Source organism: Cherax quadricarinatus, chromosome 96 (assembly GCF_038502225.1).
Source record: "Cherax quadricarinatus isolate ZL_2023a chromosome 96, ASM3850222v1, whole genome shotgun sequence".
NCBI classification, from domain to species: Eukaryota; Metazoa; Arthropoda; class Malacostraca; order Decapoda; family Parastacidae; genus Cherax; species Cherax quadricarinatus.
In genome coordinates, this window is record NC_091387.1 from 2235985 (window position 1) to 2251794 (window position 15810).

Genomic DNA, 15810 nt, shown 5'->3' on the forward strand with positions numbered 1-15810 from the left:
TCTGGATGGTATACCTGCTACCTTTTGTGGCTAGTATAATTATCATCTCTGTGGATGATATATCTACCAATTCCTGTGGCTAGTAGTACAGTGGACCCCCGGTTAACGATATTTTTTCACTCCATAAGTATGTTCAGGTGCCAGTACTGACCGAATTTATTCCCATAAGGAATATTGTAAAGTAGATTATTCCTTTCAGACCCCCAAACATACACGTACAAACGCACTTACATAAATACACTTACATAATTGGTCGCATTCAGAGGTAATCGTTATGCGGGGGTCCACTGTATATCTAATTCCATTCTTTGGATGGTATATCTAACCCACCCTGTAAGTGACATACGTGTATATATATACTGTCTTAGTTTCTAGTATATTAAATTATGTACAGTATATAAATCACACTTTGCAATTTTCATCATAGCAAACGTCTACCACGAGGCAGCGACCCTACAAACATAAACAGAGTTTTATTGCCTCAGAAAATTTTATTGAATCCACGACACTCTTCATTACTTTTGTAAATTGCTTATGTAACAGAATGCTGGGGGAGGGGCATATGACTGGACTCATTATAAACTTCTGTAATCTTTTGATTTCTGCTCACAGGAGGGGTATATGGGATTACTGTGCCACCCACAGGATGGGTATATGTCAACTCTGACCCTCGGGAAGGGTATGAGGTGTGCAACAGCTATTAAGCCACATTTTGGGTATGTTATATTTTGGTTGGTGGTAGTATCTTGGCACTAGATGCCTCAGTAAGGGAAGGAGGTTAGGAGAGTATATCAGATGAGGCATCCTTGCTCAGAGACACACTCACTGTGGTACCTTCTCTGAAGTGTTCCACATTTCCACTGCTCCCTGAGCGTCTCTTAGTTTCCGCTAGCTACAAGAAGCAGTTTACCAGAGTTGCTTCTGAAGTTTGTGGAGATAGAGGGAAGGCACAGGGTCAGCAGTTTAGAAGAGGCCAGTGCAAGAGCAAGCTATGGAGGGCTCAACTGGGGTCTTCCGTCTTCTGCTACTCCTGGGAGTGGTTTTACTGCCTCAGGAGGTTCAAGCTAGTAAGTTCAAATATTTGTTTCTCTTGGTAGGATGCTGTCACTTACACTTACTCTTGAAGCTGTGTACTGCACTTGCCTCCACCACTGCCTCATCTAAGTCATTCCACTTTTCAATTACCCTGAGACTAAAGAAATACTTCCTGACATCTCTATGACACATCTGAGTCTTCATCTTCCACATGTGTCTCCTTAATCCTAGTCCCACAGACCATGGGTTATTAAATGGTGCTCCAAGAACCTCTGAGGTCCATGGAAGAGCTTATATGGGCGCATAAACTACAAGGAATTTATTTTTTTCTATAGGCCCTTCCTGTTGCTATGAAAACTCTTTGTAAAAACAGTCAGTTTTATGTTAAATTATTAAGGTACATGTACAGTGGTACCTTGGGATACGAACAGCTCAAAACTCGAACAATTACATAAGTGTATTTACGTAAGTGCTTTTGTAAGAGCATTTTTGAGGGTCTGAAATTGATTAATCTAATGTACATTATTTCTTATGGGAACTAATTCGTTCAGTATTGGCATTCGAACAGCCTTCTGGAATGAATTAAGTTTGTATCCCGAGTTACCACTGTATTGTTTTATTCCAAACAAGTGTGGAGTATGGGATTCTACAATAGATTGTCAGGTAAGTTATTTAGGTACATGTGCACATAAGTACTGTACAATTATCACACCTAGTAACATTATGTGTAAATTACCTAGGATAAGCCAAAAAATTCAGCAATTTGACTTACCTCCATTGGTGTCCTAGAGTCACTGAGTGCTGTCTTTTACAGGAGCCCCCATCAAAGCCTTGTTGAATGTGTGTGAGAACCTGACCTGTGGCAGCCCCAATGCTCTCTACGCCCATCCCACCTACTGCACGCAGTATGTCCACTGCATCAATGGTTTCCCTTACGTCAAGGTACCTAATATTTAGTGGGTTTGGGTTTGAAAAGAACTTGTCTAGTATGGGCCAGTAGGCCTGCTGCAGTGTTCCTTCATTCTTATGTTCTTATTTTCACTTTATAACCCATTCACATTAACCTTTTTCTTGTTAAAATGATAATTCCTTTGTTAAACAATTACAGTCATCTGAATAATGCAATATTCTTGGAATATAAAAAAATTTAACAATAAGGTCACTGCTCGAGGCTGGTGACCCATAGCAAGGTCATTAAATGTCCATTTTACATCTAAACATATGACATTAATACCAGTAAAAATCATGAAGCTTACAAAGTTTAACTGAAAATGACGATAATTTGTTGTGTTCCTGCATAATACAAAATCATTTCTGTTATTTTTAAGTACAGTGGACCCCCAGTTAACGATATTTTTTCACTCCAGAAGTATGTTCAGGTGCCAGTACTGACCGAATTTGTTCCCATAAGGAATATTGTGAAGTAGATTAGTCCATTTCAGACCCCCAAACATACACGTACAAACGCACTTACATAAATACACTTACATAATCAGTCGCATTGGGAGGTGATCGTTAAGCGGGGGTCCACTGTATATGGTAACTAAAATTTTATGTCAGGAAAAGACTCAACTGTTCTGCAAGGTGGTTTTTCATGGTGGTTTTCAGACTTGTCCTTCAGAGCTTCACTTCAATGCTGGCAAAGGATCATGTGACCTGCCAGAAGAGGCTCAGTGTGTCCCCTTCCAAGAGTCATGTCAGCTTGAGTCACCCTATGTGGCTGATGGTGCAACTGATGGACTAGTGGTGTGCGACTGTGGTGGTACCTGCACCAAGCCTCACCCGTACCTCTGTAATGCCTACTACCATTGTGATGCAGTGAGTGATCTCTAGAATTATGGTGAATTGTGTAAAAGGCACTCTCTTTCTGTCAAATCCCCAGTTAATGTCTTGCTTGAAAGCTAAATATGTCGCTTGAAAGCTCCATATGTTCATGTTCATAAACCCTATCTGCTGTCCTCGTGAACTGGGTCACTGTCCTCACTCTTCCATCTGTTAGTTTGATCTGTGACCCCTGGCTGCTAGTTTGGTCTGTGACCCCTGGCTGCTAGCTTGGTCTGTGACCCCTGGCTTGGTCTTACCAAGCAACTCAAATCAATTTTCACATTCACGTCTCACTTCACCTACTTCACTATCACATAACCACAAATCTGAGATGATGGTGAATGTCTGTCATGGGGTGGAAAAAAAAGAATTTACAGGGAGGAACTCTTTGTCAGAAGAACTGTATTTCCCAATGTAACTTGGGGGGAAATCCTCAAATGTTTATATATGAAGGTTTATCATATACATCTGCCTGCTCAGTAGGTTTATCCAGTCAAACACAAAACACTAGAGAACACACGTCAGGACTACATCTTCCACCGTCTTGTGTGTAATGTCACCATGGTTGTTTAATATATTTATAGATGGGGTTGTAAAAGAAGTAAATGCTAGGGTGTTCGGGAGAGGGGTGGGATTAAATTATGGGGAATCAAATTCAAAATGGGAATTAACACAGTTACTTTTTGCTGATGATACTGTGCTTATGGGAGATTCTAAAGAAAAATTGCAAAGGTTAATGGATGAGTTTGGGAATGTGTGTAAAGGTAGAAAGTTGAAAGTGAACATAGAAAAGAGTAAGGTGATGAGGGTATCAAATGATTTAGATAAAGAAAAATTAGATATCAAATTGGGGAGGAGGAGTATGGAAGAAGTGAATGTTTTCAGATACTTGGGAGTTGACATGTCGGCGGATGGATTTATGAAGGATGAGGTTAATCATAGAATTGATGAGGGAAAAAAGGTGAGAGGTGCATTGAGGTATATGTGGAGTCAAAAAACGTTATCTATGGAGGCAAAGAAGGGAATGTATGAAAGTATAGTAGTACCAACACTCTTATATGGGTGTGAAGCTTGGGTGGTAAATGCAGCAGCGAGGAGACGGTTGGAGGCAGTGGAGATGTCCTGTCTAAGGGCAATGTGTGGTGTAAATATTATGCAGAAAATTCGGAGTGTGGAAATTAGGAAAAGGTGTGGAGTTAATAAAAGTATTAGTCAGAGGGCAGAAGAGGGACTGTTGAGGTGGTTTGGTCATTTAGACAGAATGGATCAAAGTAGAATGGCATGGAGAGCATTTAAATCTGTAGGAGAAGGAAGGCGGGGTAGGGGTCGTCCTCGAAAAAGTTGGAAGGAAGGGGTAAGGAAGGTTTTGTGGGCGAGGGGCTTGGACTTCCAGCAGGCATGCATGAGCGTGTTCGATAGGAGTGAATGGAGACGAATGGTATTTGGGACCTGACGATCTGTTGGAGTGTGAGCAGGGTAATATTTAGTGAAGGGATTTAGGGAAACCGGTTATTTTTATATAGCCGGACTTGAGTCCTGGAAATGGGAAGTACAATGCCTGCACTTTAAAGGAGGGGTTCGGGATATTGGCAGTTTGGAGGGATATGTTGTATATCTTTATACGTATATGCTTCTAAACTGTTGTATTCTGAGCACCTCTGCAAAAACAGTGATTATGTGTGAGTGAGGTGAAAGCGTTGAATGATGATGAAAGTATTTTCTTTTTGGGGATTTTCTTTCTTTTTTTGGAACACCCTGCCTCGGTGGGTCACCCTGCCTTGGTGGGAGACGGCCGACTTGTTGAAAAAAAAAAAAAAAAAATTTAAGGACATTAAATGTATATAAATAAGTTTGAATAAATATGTATATTATGAATGTATATGTAAGTAGATTAAATATATAATTGTACATTATAAAAAAAGTATTTAGGTTATAGTCTAGTAAGTCATTGCATTGGGAATTCACTTTAATCTTTATTTCAGTGAATAAAGTATATATACTTGATAATGTTTGTGACAGGCTTTATAAAATTTAATTTAATGTGATATAATTACGATTTTTTTTAAGTTTGTTTAAGTTTGTTTATAAACAATACTTGCATTATGTTTGTAATACATTTATTGTTTGTGACACAGGAGGGTGTAGATCACTACACAGAGTGTCCAGGAACCTTGGTGTACAACACCCAGGAGGAACAGTGTGACTTACCAGAGAAGACACAGTGCTCGGAACCTTCCACCTGCTCTTGTGATAAATGTCGCTACCCTGTCTCTGATGAGTGTGATGCCTACTGGCAGTGTAAGTACACACCCTACCTCTACCATCCCCTGCTACCTCACATGAGTGTAACAACTACTGCAGTGTAAGTACACACTCTACCTCTACCATCCCCTGCTACCTCACATGAGTGTAACAACTACTGCAGTGTAACTACACACTCTACCTTCACACTCCCTACACAGAAGTGTGCATCTCACTGTAGGTATACAACAAAGCTTCACTTTAAAATCTACTAAGGAGTAACATGAGCCATGATATCAAAATACTCCAAATATTAAGAGGTCACTTATAACTGTCCTGGTCACGCTCACAGCACTAAGCTGGGCCATCTGGCACTAACTCCCAGGAACACTGAACCTCTATTGTTTCACTTCATTTCACATTTTTATACTTTTTTGATAAACTGTATTTACAAGAATTACCTCTGTTGAGTTTGATTCAGCTATAAGACTGTCAGGGGAGTGAGGAGGAGGTAATTATATATGATGCGAGACATAGGAAGGTGCTTGACGCCACCATGTACATGAAATAACAATGTAAAACTGTTAACTATTTTGGTGGGTAGTGGATATTATTTTCCATAGTGTTAGATGATATGTGGCCATAAGACTGTCTACTGAATGTTGTATTATTATTTGTGATAAATCACATGGGTAACACTGGGGTATCTTTATTTTGAAGACTTTTACCCACCAGTGGCCTTATCAGTGTAATACAGAGGTTAACTGAAGGTGTTGAAGGTGGAGACATTAGAAGAAGAGGTAATCAGTCCCTATATATATAGTCTTGATAATTCTTAGTCATTACATACAAGACATTTATTACTGCACTGGTTTGAGGTCATACAGATGTTATGAGCTAACATACGTATATACTACTACACATTATTTCCATTGCAGTCTTATAATCTATTGTGAAAAACTATTTCTTCTTCTCCTTTCAACAAACTGGCTGTATCCCACCAAGGCAGGGTGACCCAAAAAGAAAAACATAAGTTTTCCTTTTTAACTTTAGTAAGGTATACAGTAGAAGGGGTTACTAGCCCCTTGTTCCTGGCATATTAGTCGCCTCTTACAACACTCATGGTTTGAAGAGGAAGAATTCTGTCCCACTTCCCCATGGAGAGAAGAGGAAATAAACAAGAATAAGAACTAGTAAGAAAATAAAAGAAAACCCAGAGGGGTGTGTATATATATATGTTTGTACATGCATGTGTAGTGTGACCTAAGTGTAAGTAGAAGTAACAAGACATACCTGAAATCTTGCATTTTTATTAGACAGAAAAAAGACACCAGTAATCCTACCATCATGTAAAACAATTACAGGCTTTCGTTTTACACTCACTTGGCAGGACGGTAGTACATCCTTGGGCGGTTACTGTCTACCGACCTACTACCTAGGAAAAAAACTATTTATGCCTTATTAATTTCTCTGATCAGGTGAAAACGGCAATGGTGTGAAATATTACTGTAGCAGTGGTCTGCTGTTCAACCGGGACACCTCGCAGTGTGATTTAGCTGTGAATGTGGACTGTACAGCAGAAGCCTGGGATGAAGGATCATTCACTGAGATCGCTTGTGTGGATCGCCGGAAGGACTGTGCTACCATTGCTGTCAAGGGAGGATGCCAGTGCACCGAGACTAACTGTGACTGGCAGACTTTCATCCTGAAGAACTGCCCTAAAGCTTGTGGCACCTGTAATGGAGAACAGGATGTAAAAATGGCTAGGGAGCTTAATACTAACTTAATAATAAATGAAAGGAGTGGAAGCCAGGAGTCTGGAATCAGCAGTCATGATACTGATGAAAATGATAATAGTGAGTCTGGAAGCAGTGAGTCTGGAAGTAGTGAGTCTGGAAGTAATGGGTCTGGAAGTAGTGGGTCTAGAAGCAGAGAGTATAGAAGTAGTGAGTCTGGTAGTGGATCTGAAAGTTGTGAGTCTGGAAGTAGTGAGACTGGAAGTAGTGGGTCTGGAAGTAATGAGTCAGGAAGTAGTGAGTCTGGAAGTAGTGGGTCTGGAAGTAATGAGTCTGGAAGTAGTGAGTCTGGAAGTAGTGGGTCTGGAAGTAATGAGTCTGGAAGTAGTGAGTCTGGAAGTAGTGGGTCTGGAAGTAATGAGTCTGGAAGTAGTGGGTCTGGAAGTAGTGAGTCTGGTAGTGAGACTGGAAGTAGTGAGTCTGGAAGTAGTGAGTCTGGAAGTAGTGGGTCTGGAAGTAGTGAGTCTGGTAGTGGGTCTGGAAGTAGTGAGTCTGGCAGTGAGTCTGGAAGTAGTGAATCTGGTAGTGGGTCTGGAAGTAGTGAGTCTGGTAGTGGGTCTGGAAGTAATGAGTCTGGAAGTAATGTGTCTGGAAGTAATGAGTCTGGAAGTAATGAGTCTGGAAGTAGTGGGTCTGCAAGTAGTGAGTCTGGAAGTAGTGGGTCTGGAAGTAGTGAGTCTGGTAGTGAGTCTGGAAGTAGCGAGACTGGAAGTAGTGAGTCTGGAAGTAGTGGGTCTGGAAGTAGCGAGTCTGGTAGTGAGTCTGGAAGTAGTGAGTCTGGTAGTGAGTCTGGAAGTAGTGAGTCTGGTAGTGGGTCTGGAAGTAGTGAGTCTGGTAGTGAGTCTGGAAGTAGTGAGTCTGGTAGTGGGTCTGGAAGTAATGAGTCTGGAAGTAATGAGTCTGGAAGTAATGAGTCTGGAAGTAATGAGTCTGGAAGTAGTGGGTCTGGAAGTAGTGAGTCTGGAAGTAGTGGGTCTGGAAGTAGTGAGTCTGGAAGTAGTGAGTCTGGTAGTGGGTCTGGAAGTAGTGAGTCTGGAAGTCATGAGTCTGGAAGCAGTGGGTCTGGAAGTAGTGAGTCTGGAAGTAATGAGTCTGGAAGTAGTGGGTCTGGAAGTAGTGAGTCTGGAAGTAATGAGTCTGGAAGTAGTGGGTCTGGAAGTAGTGAGTCTGGAAGTAGTGGGTCTGAAAGTAATGAGTCTGGAAGTAGTGGGTCTGGAAGTAGTGAGTCTGGAAGTAATGAGTCTGGAAGTAGTGGGTCTGGAAGTAGTGAGTCTGGAAGTACCGAATCTAAAACCACAGAAGCTATAACCAACCAACCTACAACACCACAACCTGTAAGTACCCAACCTACAAAACTCACACCTGAACCTACCCAACCTACAACCCCACAAACTGTGATTACCCAACCTACAACTGCACAACCTGTAACTAACCAACCTACAACTGCACAACCTGTAACTAACCAACCTACAACTGCACAACCTGTAACTAACCAACCTACAACTGCACAACCTGTAACTAACCAACCTACAACTGCACAACCTGTAACTAACCAACCTACAACTGCACAACCTGCAACTAACCAACCTACAACTGCACAACCTGTAACTAACCAACCTACAACTGCACAACCTGTAACTAACCAACCTACAACTGCACAACCTGTAACTAACCAACCTACAACTGCACAACCTGTAACTAACCAACCTACAACTGCACAACCTGCAACTAACCAACCTACAACTGCACAACCTGTAACTAACCAACCTACAACTGCACAACCTGTAACTAACCAACCTACAACTGCACAACCTGTAACTAACCAACCTACAACTGCACAACCTGTAACTAACCAACCTACAACTGCACAACCTGTAACTAACCAACCTACAACTGCACAACCTGCAACTAACCAACCTACAACTGCACAACCTGTAACTAACCAACCAACAACTGCACAACCTGTAACTAACCAACCTACAACTGCACAACCTGTAACTAACCAACCTACAACTGCACAACCTGTAACTAACCAACCTACAACTGCACAACCTGCAACTAACCAACCTACAACTGCACAACCTGTAACTAACCAACCAACAACTGCACAACCTGTAACTAACCAACCTACAACTGCACAACCTGTAACTAACCAACCTACAACTGCACAACCTGTAACTAACCAACCTACAACTGCACAACCTGTAACTAACCAACCTACAACTGTACAACCTGTAACTAACCAGCCAACAACTGCACAACCTGTAACTAACCAATCTACAACCCCACAATCTGTGACTACCCAACCTACAACCCCACAACCTGTGACTACCCAACCTACAACCCCACAATCTGGAACCACCCAATCTAGTGGTGATGTAACGATTGATGGATGTGTCATCTACTGTACCCTGGGAACATATCATCGTCATCCCAGCGACTGTCATAAATTTATCCAGTGTGCGCCTTACGGTCCCCAAGAAATGCCTTGTGCTGCAGGCACTGTCTGGGTACAAGAAAAACTTACTTGCGACCATGAATCAATATCAGAATGTGTTACTGGCACATACCTGACTCCTGATGGTGAGTTATGTGGAGAAGGAGGTGGTGATGATGGTGGTGATGATGGTGGTGATGATGGTGGTGATGGTGGTGGTGATGATGGTGGTGATGATCCATGTGACCTGGTCTGTCCAAAAGAATCAGGTCTGTTTTCCCACCCACAAGATTGCACAAAATGGGTCCACTGTACACACAATCAACCTTTTGTCAAGACTTGCCCCTTCGTACTCCACTTCAATCCTTTGTTGAGGGTGTGCGACTGGCCCGATACTGCAAACTGCCAAGCCTCTCTTGATTCAGACTGCGCCATTCCTGACCCCATTATCCCAACAGAAGAACCAAATCCAAAGCCAGAAATCTGTGACTGTGACTGTTGCCTGCGGCCTCACCCAGATGACTGCACTGCGTACTATTATTGCGAGGTACGCCAAACTGAGTTATCTTACTATGAAACCTCTATGTTTTTCTACAGAAAGATATCTTATAAAGATTCTCTATACAGTGGACCCCCGCTTAACGATCACCTCCCAATGCGTCCAATTATGTTTACCTGGAGTTTACCTGGAGAGAGTTTCGGGGGTCAACGCCCCCGCGGCCCGGTCTGTGACCAGGCCTCCTGGTGGATCAGCGCCTGATCAACCAGGCTGTTGCTGCTGGCTGCACGCAAACCAACGTGTATTTATGTAAGTGCGTTTGTACGTGTATGTTTGGGGGTCTGAAATGGACTAATCTACTTCACAATATTCCTTATGGGAATAAATTCGGTCAGTATTGGCACCTGAACATACTTCTGGAGTGAAAAAATATCGTTAACCGGGGGTCCACTGTATAGTGTGATTATTGGTGAATAAAACTGAAAAAGTGCATTCAAATTATGCAGTATTAAGAAAACTCTTCATAGTATATGCTGTTCAATTTTATATCTGCTTGACTCATGAAATCGTCATGACACGATTGCAAACAAACCATACCACAACGGTCTGGAGTTCTGAGACTCTCTGACCGCGGGTTCAAACCCCACCCGTGGTATGGTTTGTTTATATGTGCTCTTTCAGTTGCATTTGCAAAAATAATTCCACTACAGATGAGCCTTATAAGAGAGCTTATTGTATATCCATATCTAATTTATGGAAAGAAGCAAATATATCAGTGTAGAAGTACAGTGGACCCCCGGTTAACGAACTTTTTTCATTCCAGTAGTATGTTCAGGTGCCAGTACTGACTGAATTTGTTCCCATAAGGAATATTGTGAAGTAGATTAGTCCATTTCAGACCCCCAAACATACACGTACAAACGCACTTACATAAATACACTTACATAATTGGTCGCATTTGGAGGTGATCGTTAAGCGGGGGTCCACTGTATCTGTAATGGTGAAAGATATTTGTTATTTAAAAAAATTGCTAACATACATCAGTTTGAAAATTTCTACACAATTTTCTAGTAAGTTTCAATTTACATCCTGTTAGTAGAGATATATAATGTCATACATGGAGTATACCAAAACCCTCTCCAGGTATACTCCAGGTATACTCTAGGTATAACATCATATATCTCTACTAACAGGATATAAATTGAAACTTACTAGAAAATTCTGTAAAAATTTTTAAACTGATGCATGCTAGCAATTAGGGAGACTGCTTCTCAGTCTTTCACCAAAAAAAAAAAAAAATTGGGAGAGGACCTGTATGATGACATTTTGGTTAGTCATGGAGCATGGTCAAGTTGGAACAGCTTTGGCTTGAAAATGGTCTAGGAAGGACCAAAACATTATCACGAGGTGCAGGATTTTGGTGCATTGTTCCAGCCACGGTACTGTGAGTTTTGTTTATTTCTCAGAATGGAACCGATGCAGAGTTCCTAACCTGCACGGAGGGGCTGGTGTTCCATCCTAACGTAAGCCAGTGTGTGCTGCCGGAGGCCTACCCAGAGTGTCAGCCAGAGAAGCCTCCCACTTGTGACCCAACCTGCGAGTGTCTCTACCCTGCTGAAGGCTGTACTGAGTACTACAAGTGTAAGTCATGACACTCACAACTGTACTCAGTATAAGTGTAGGTTATAACAGCCACAGCTGTACTCAATACAAGTGTAAGTATAATAGTTACACTGTACTGAGTACAAGTGTAAGTCATGACACTCACAACTGTACTCAGTATAAGTGTAGGTTATAACAGCCACAGCTGTACTCAATACAAGTGTAAGTATAATAGTTACACTGTACTGAGTACAAGTGTAAGTCATGACACTCACAACTGTACTCAGTATAAGTGTAGGTTATAACAGCCACAGCTGTACTCAATACAAGTGTAAGTATAATAGTTACACTGTACTGAGTACAAGTGTAAGTCATAACAATGACAGCTGTACTCAACACTACAACCACAGTTACAGTAAAAGTAAAATCAGCCAACCTGTGTTACACAAAAAGTGATACAAAATAGTCAACAGGAGTAAAATGGTAACTGGCTAAATTTTTTTTTTTTTTTTAACAAGTCGGCCGTCTCCCACCGAGGCAGGGTGACCCAAAAAGAAAATACTTTCATCATCATTCAACACTTTCACCACACTCACACATAATCACTGTTTTTGCAGAGGTGCTCAGAACACAACAGTTTAGAAGCATATGTACAGTGGACCCCCGGTTAACGATATTTTTTCACTCCAGAAGTATGTTCAGGTGCCAGTACTGACTGAATTTGTTCCCATAAGGAATATTGTGAAGTAGATTAGTTCCATTTCAGACCCCCAAACATACACGTACAAACGCACTAACATAAATACACTTACATAATTGGTTGCATTCGGAGGTGATCGTTATGCGGGGGTCCACTGTACATATAAAGATACACAACATATCCCTCCAAACTACTAATATCCCAAAACCCCTCATTTAGAATGCAGACATTGTACTTCCCATTTCCAGGACTCAAGTCCGGCTATATAAAAATAACTGACTAAATATTTGGTGTAATTAAGTGTTCCAACCTCTGTTCTCAGTCACACAGCCAAATGTCCCTGATAAAGACTAAAAATAAATAAAAAACTATTAGAAACTTGTGGAATAACTGAATGATCCCACTGTGTTGCGAAACTGATATGTACTAAATAAAGATATAGTAAAAAATAGTAACTTGCATCTCAAAGAGCAATAAAAATACAGTGGACCCCCGGTTAACGATATTTTTTCTCTCCAGAAGTATGTACAGGTGCCAGTACTGACCGAATTTGTTCCCATAAGAAATATTGTGAAGTAGATTAGTCCATTTCAGACCCCCAAACATACACATACAAACGCACTAACATAAATACACTTACATAATTGGTCGCATTCGGAGGTGATCGTAAACCGGGGGTCCACTGTAAAAGACTTACGTCACTGAAGGCCATGTGATAAATAGCATAGATAGGGAAAGAGGTAGAAGGTAAAAGTAGAAGGTAGAAAGTAGCAGTAATACTGAAACAATTTTCTCTTATAACAGGGAGGATACGAGAGTAATAAAATAAGATGCCAAAAAAATAAATTTCTTAAAAATACATTAGCCCTAAAATTTTTTAAGGTGCAGTATATTTTGTGCCATAAAACATCAGATTTTTAAATGATCATCTTGTCTAGTGCCTTTTTTAATTACTGTGCAACATTTTTAAGCATTTTTTAATCATAGGTAATGGTGACGGTGTGCCTGTGAAGCATGAGTGTTATGGAGGCCTCTATTTCAACGATGAGAAACATACCTGTGACTTCCCGGAGAACGTGTCTTGTGGGCAGCGTAAAGCCAGTCGCCTTGCACCCCTACCTCACGAGTAAGTTATTTTGGTGACCCCCATACCTAGGACAACTACCCCTACATTACAAGTAGGTCACTCTTGTGACCCCTAAATCCAGGATGACAGCAAATATTTCAGTGGGCTCCAAATCCAGGATGACCACAAATAGGTAATTTCAGTGAGCCCCAAATTCAGGATGAGCACAGATAGGTCACTTCAGTGAGCCCCAAATTCAGGATGAGCACAGATAGGTCACTTCAGTGAGCCCCAAATTCAGGATGAGCACAGATAGGTCACTTCAGTGAGCCCCAAATCCAAGATGAGCACAAATAGGTAATTTCAGTGAGCCCCAAATTCAGGATGAGCACAGATAGGTCACTTCAGTGAGCCCCAAATCCAAGATGAGCACAGATAGGTCACTTCAGTTAGCTCCACTACTAGAATTACCATGCTTACTTAGAACACAAGTTGACTCAGCAAGCACCACAAAACATGCATTCGCCCAGTTCTCCATTTCTATATCTTTTAGCTATGACAGTCAGCAAAGATTTTTTCTGCTCATTCTGAACATGAATGGGTCATACAGTACCTGGGGTATGAGAGTTAATCAGATTTGACTGAAAAAATGAAAAAATTAGTTTCAAATTTTTGACACCAGGCACTTGACCCTTGAAGGTCTTAGAAAATATGTACTGGTTCATAAAATATTAATACTTTATAAAAGATAAAGCATTAAAGGAGCAAAGGAGGTTTTGTGTGCAAGGGGCTTAGACGTCCAGCAAGCGTGCCTAAGCATGTTAGATAGGAGCAGGTGGAGGCAAATGGGTTTGTAACTTGACATGCTGTTGGAGAGTGAGCAAGGTAACATTTATGAAGAGATTCAGGGAAACTGGTTAGCCAGATTTGAGTTCTGGAGGTGAGAAGTACACTGTCGACACTCTGAAGGAAGAGTGGAGATATGTTGCAGTTTTTGAACTATAGTATAGGAATGCCTCTGGCAAGACAGTGATGGAGTGAATAACTTTGAAAGCATTTCTTCTTTTTTGGATCACCCTGACTTGGTCAAAAATGGCCAACGTGTTAATAAAAATAAATAAATATAATATTTTATTCAAAGACATATCTTAAAAAAGAAAATATATTTTTCATTGATGATTATAATGAAAACCAACTTAGTACGTACATCATTTTTATCCCCTGTTAATCATTATATTCAATTATTTTCAGCTAAGGACTAACTAGAGGATGCCAGTGCCAGGGACAAGGATGAGAGTTCCTTGTAACATTGACTTCTCTGCTGGCTAATGTATCATCATGGAGTGCTCCCACAGCAAGACTAAATAACAGACACATGTATCCTCACCTGGCTTGTAACCTGAGCAAACTCTTAGCATAACCAGGAGGAGAAACGGAAAATCAGCAGAACTTAAAATTGATTATCAGCCATCAGTATCATAGAGACTAGGTCTATAGGCCTAATATATAAGTATAAACAGCCTAATACCAATGCTGAATGATGCAGTAAATTATCTTTTAATTTATTATGATAGCATGTCAACATATATTAAGCAATAAAGTTGGTAGAATTACCGACAATATGTAAAGCAAAAGGACACAAGTGCAACTAATGTGACATTTTATTGTGGCAACGTTTCGCTCTCCAGGAACTTTATCAAGCTTGACAAAGTTCCTGGAGAGCAAAACGTTGCCACAATAAAATGTCACATTAGTTGCACTTGTGTCCTTTTACTTTACATATATTAAGCAGATGCTCCTCCTGTTGCCCCAGATGCTACAGTTCTGTTCATGAAACAATGCCGACCGACACTGTTATTACAGCATACGCAATGTTTTGTTAAAATTATTTATAGCATTTAAAAAACTTATACCAAAAAAAAAAGTAGGAAAATGTACTAAAGTACATTACATAATTTATCAAAAACAATTTATACCAATAAATTACAATGCTGTTTCAATCTAAAAAGTGTATATAAGTAATTTAATAAATTTTATGATGCAGACAGCAATATTTATTATATTCCTGAGGAAGCTCTAAACCTTTAGGGGTCATACAGTGCCTGATGAACTGGAGGTAAGCAAGTTCAACCCAAAAAAGAGGAAAGATTCCAATTTCTTGGATGAAGAGCTCTTCACCAGTATCAGGGCACGTTCTTGAAGGGTTTAGAGACAGAAAAGACCAGCAATTCTGCCAGAGTGCAAAATATTTAACAAGCTTCAAATTTTCAGACAGCACAGCAGTACCTTCTTGGATGGCTGCTGTACCTGTGTACTATACACTACTATGTACTCTATACTACTACCAATGTACTACACTGTGTTTACTTACAATATAAGTACTTGATCTCCACAAGGAAGAGGAGAAGAATCCTTCCTCTGTAAGTGAAGCGTATTATAAGAGGCGACTAAAATGATGGGAGGAAGGGGCCAGTAACCCTTCTTCTGTATAAATTACTATATCTCACAAGAAGAAAGTTTAGTTCCTTCTTTTTTTGGGTCACTCACTCTGCCTCGGTGGTAGACGGAAACTGTGTTAAAAAAAAGAATTAATTACCTGTCATAAGAGAT

At 40.6% G+C, this 15810-nt stretch overlaps 1 protein-coding gene across 1 annotated transcript; it reads left to right on the top strand.

Moving 5' to 3' along the window:
- The first annotated feature begins 800 nt into the window (after positions 1 to 800).
- Positions 801 to 15245, top strand: LOC128701795 (mucin-22-like). The gene is made up of 9 exons (XM_070105089.1): positions 801 to 1067; positions 1850 to 1977; positions 2644 to 2853; positions 4995 to 5157; positions 6579 to 7839; positions 8119 to 9880; positions 11299 to 11473; positions 13122 to 13260; positions 14452 to 15245. Exons 1-9 carry the CDS (start codon positions 992 to 994, stop codon positions 14453 to 14455), a joined length of 3918 nt encoding a protein of 1305 aa, XP_069961190.1. The 5' UTR covers positions 801 to 991; the 3' UTR covers positions 14456 to 15245.
- Positions 15246 to 15810: the final 565 nt, after the last annotated feature.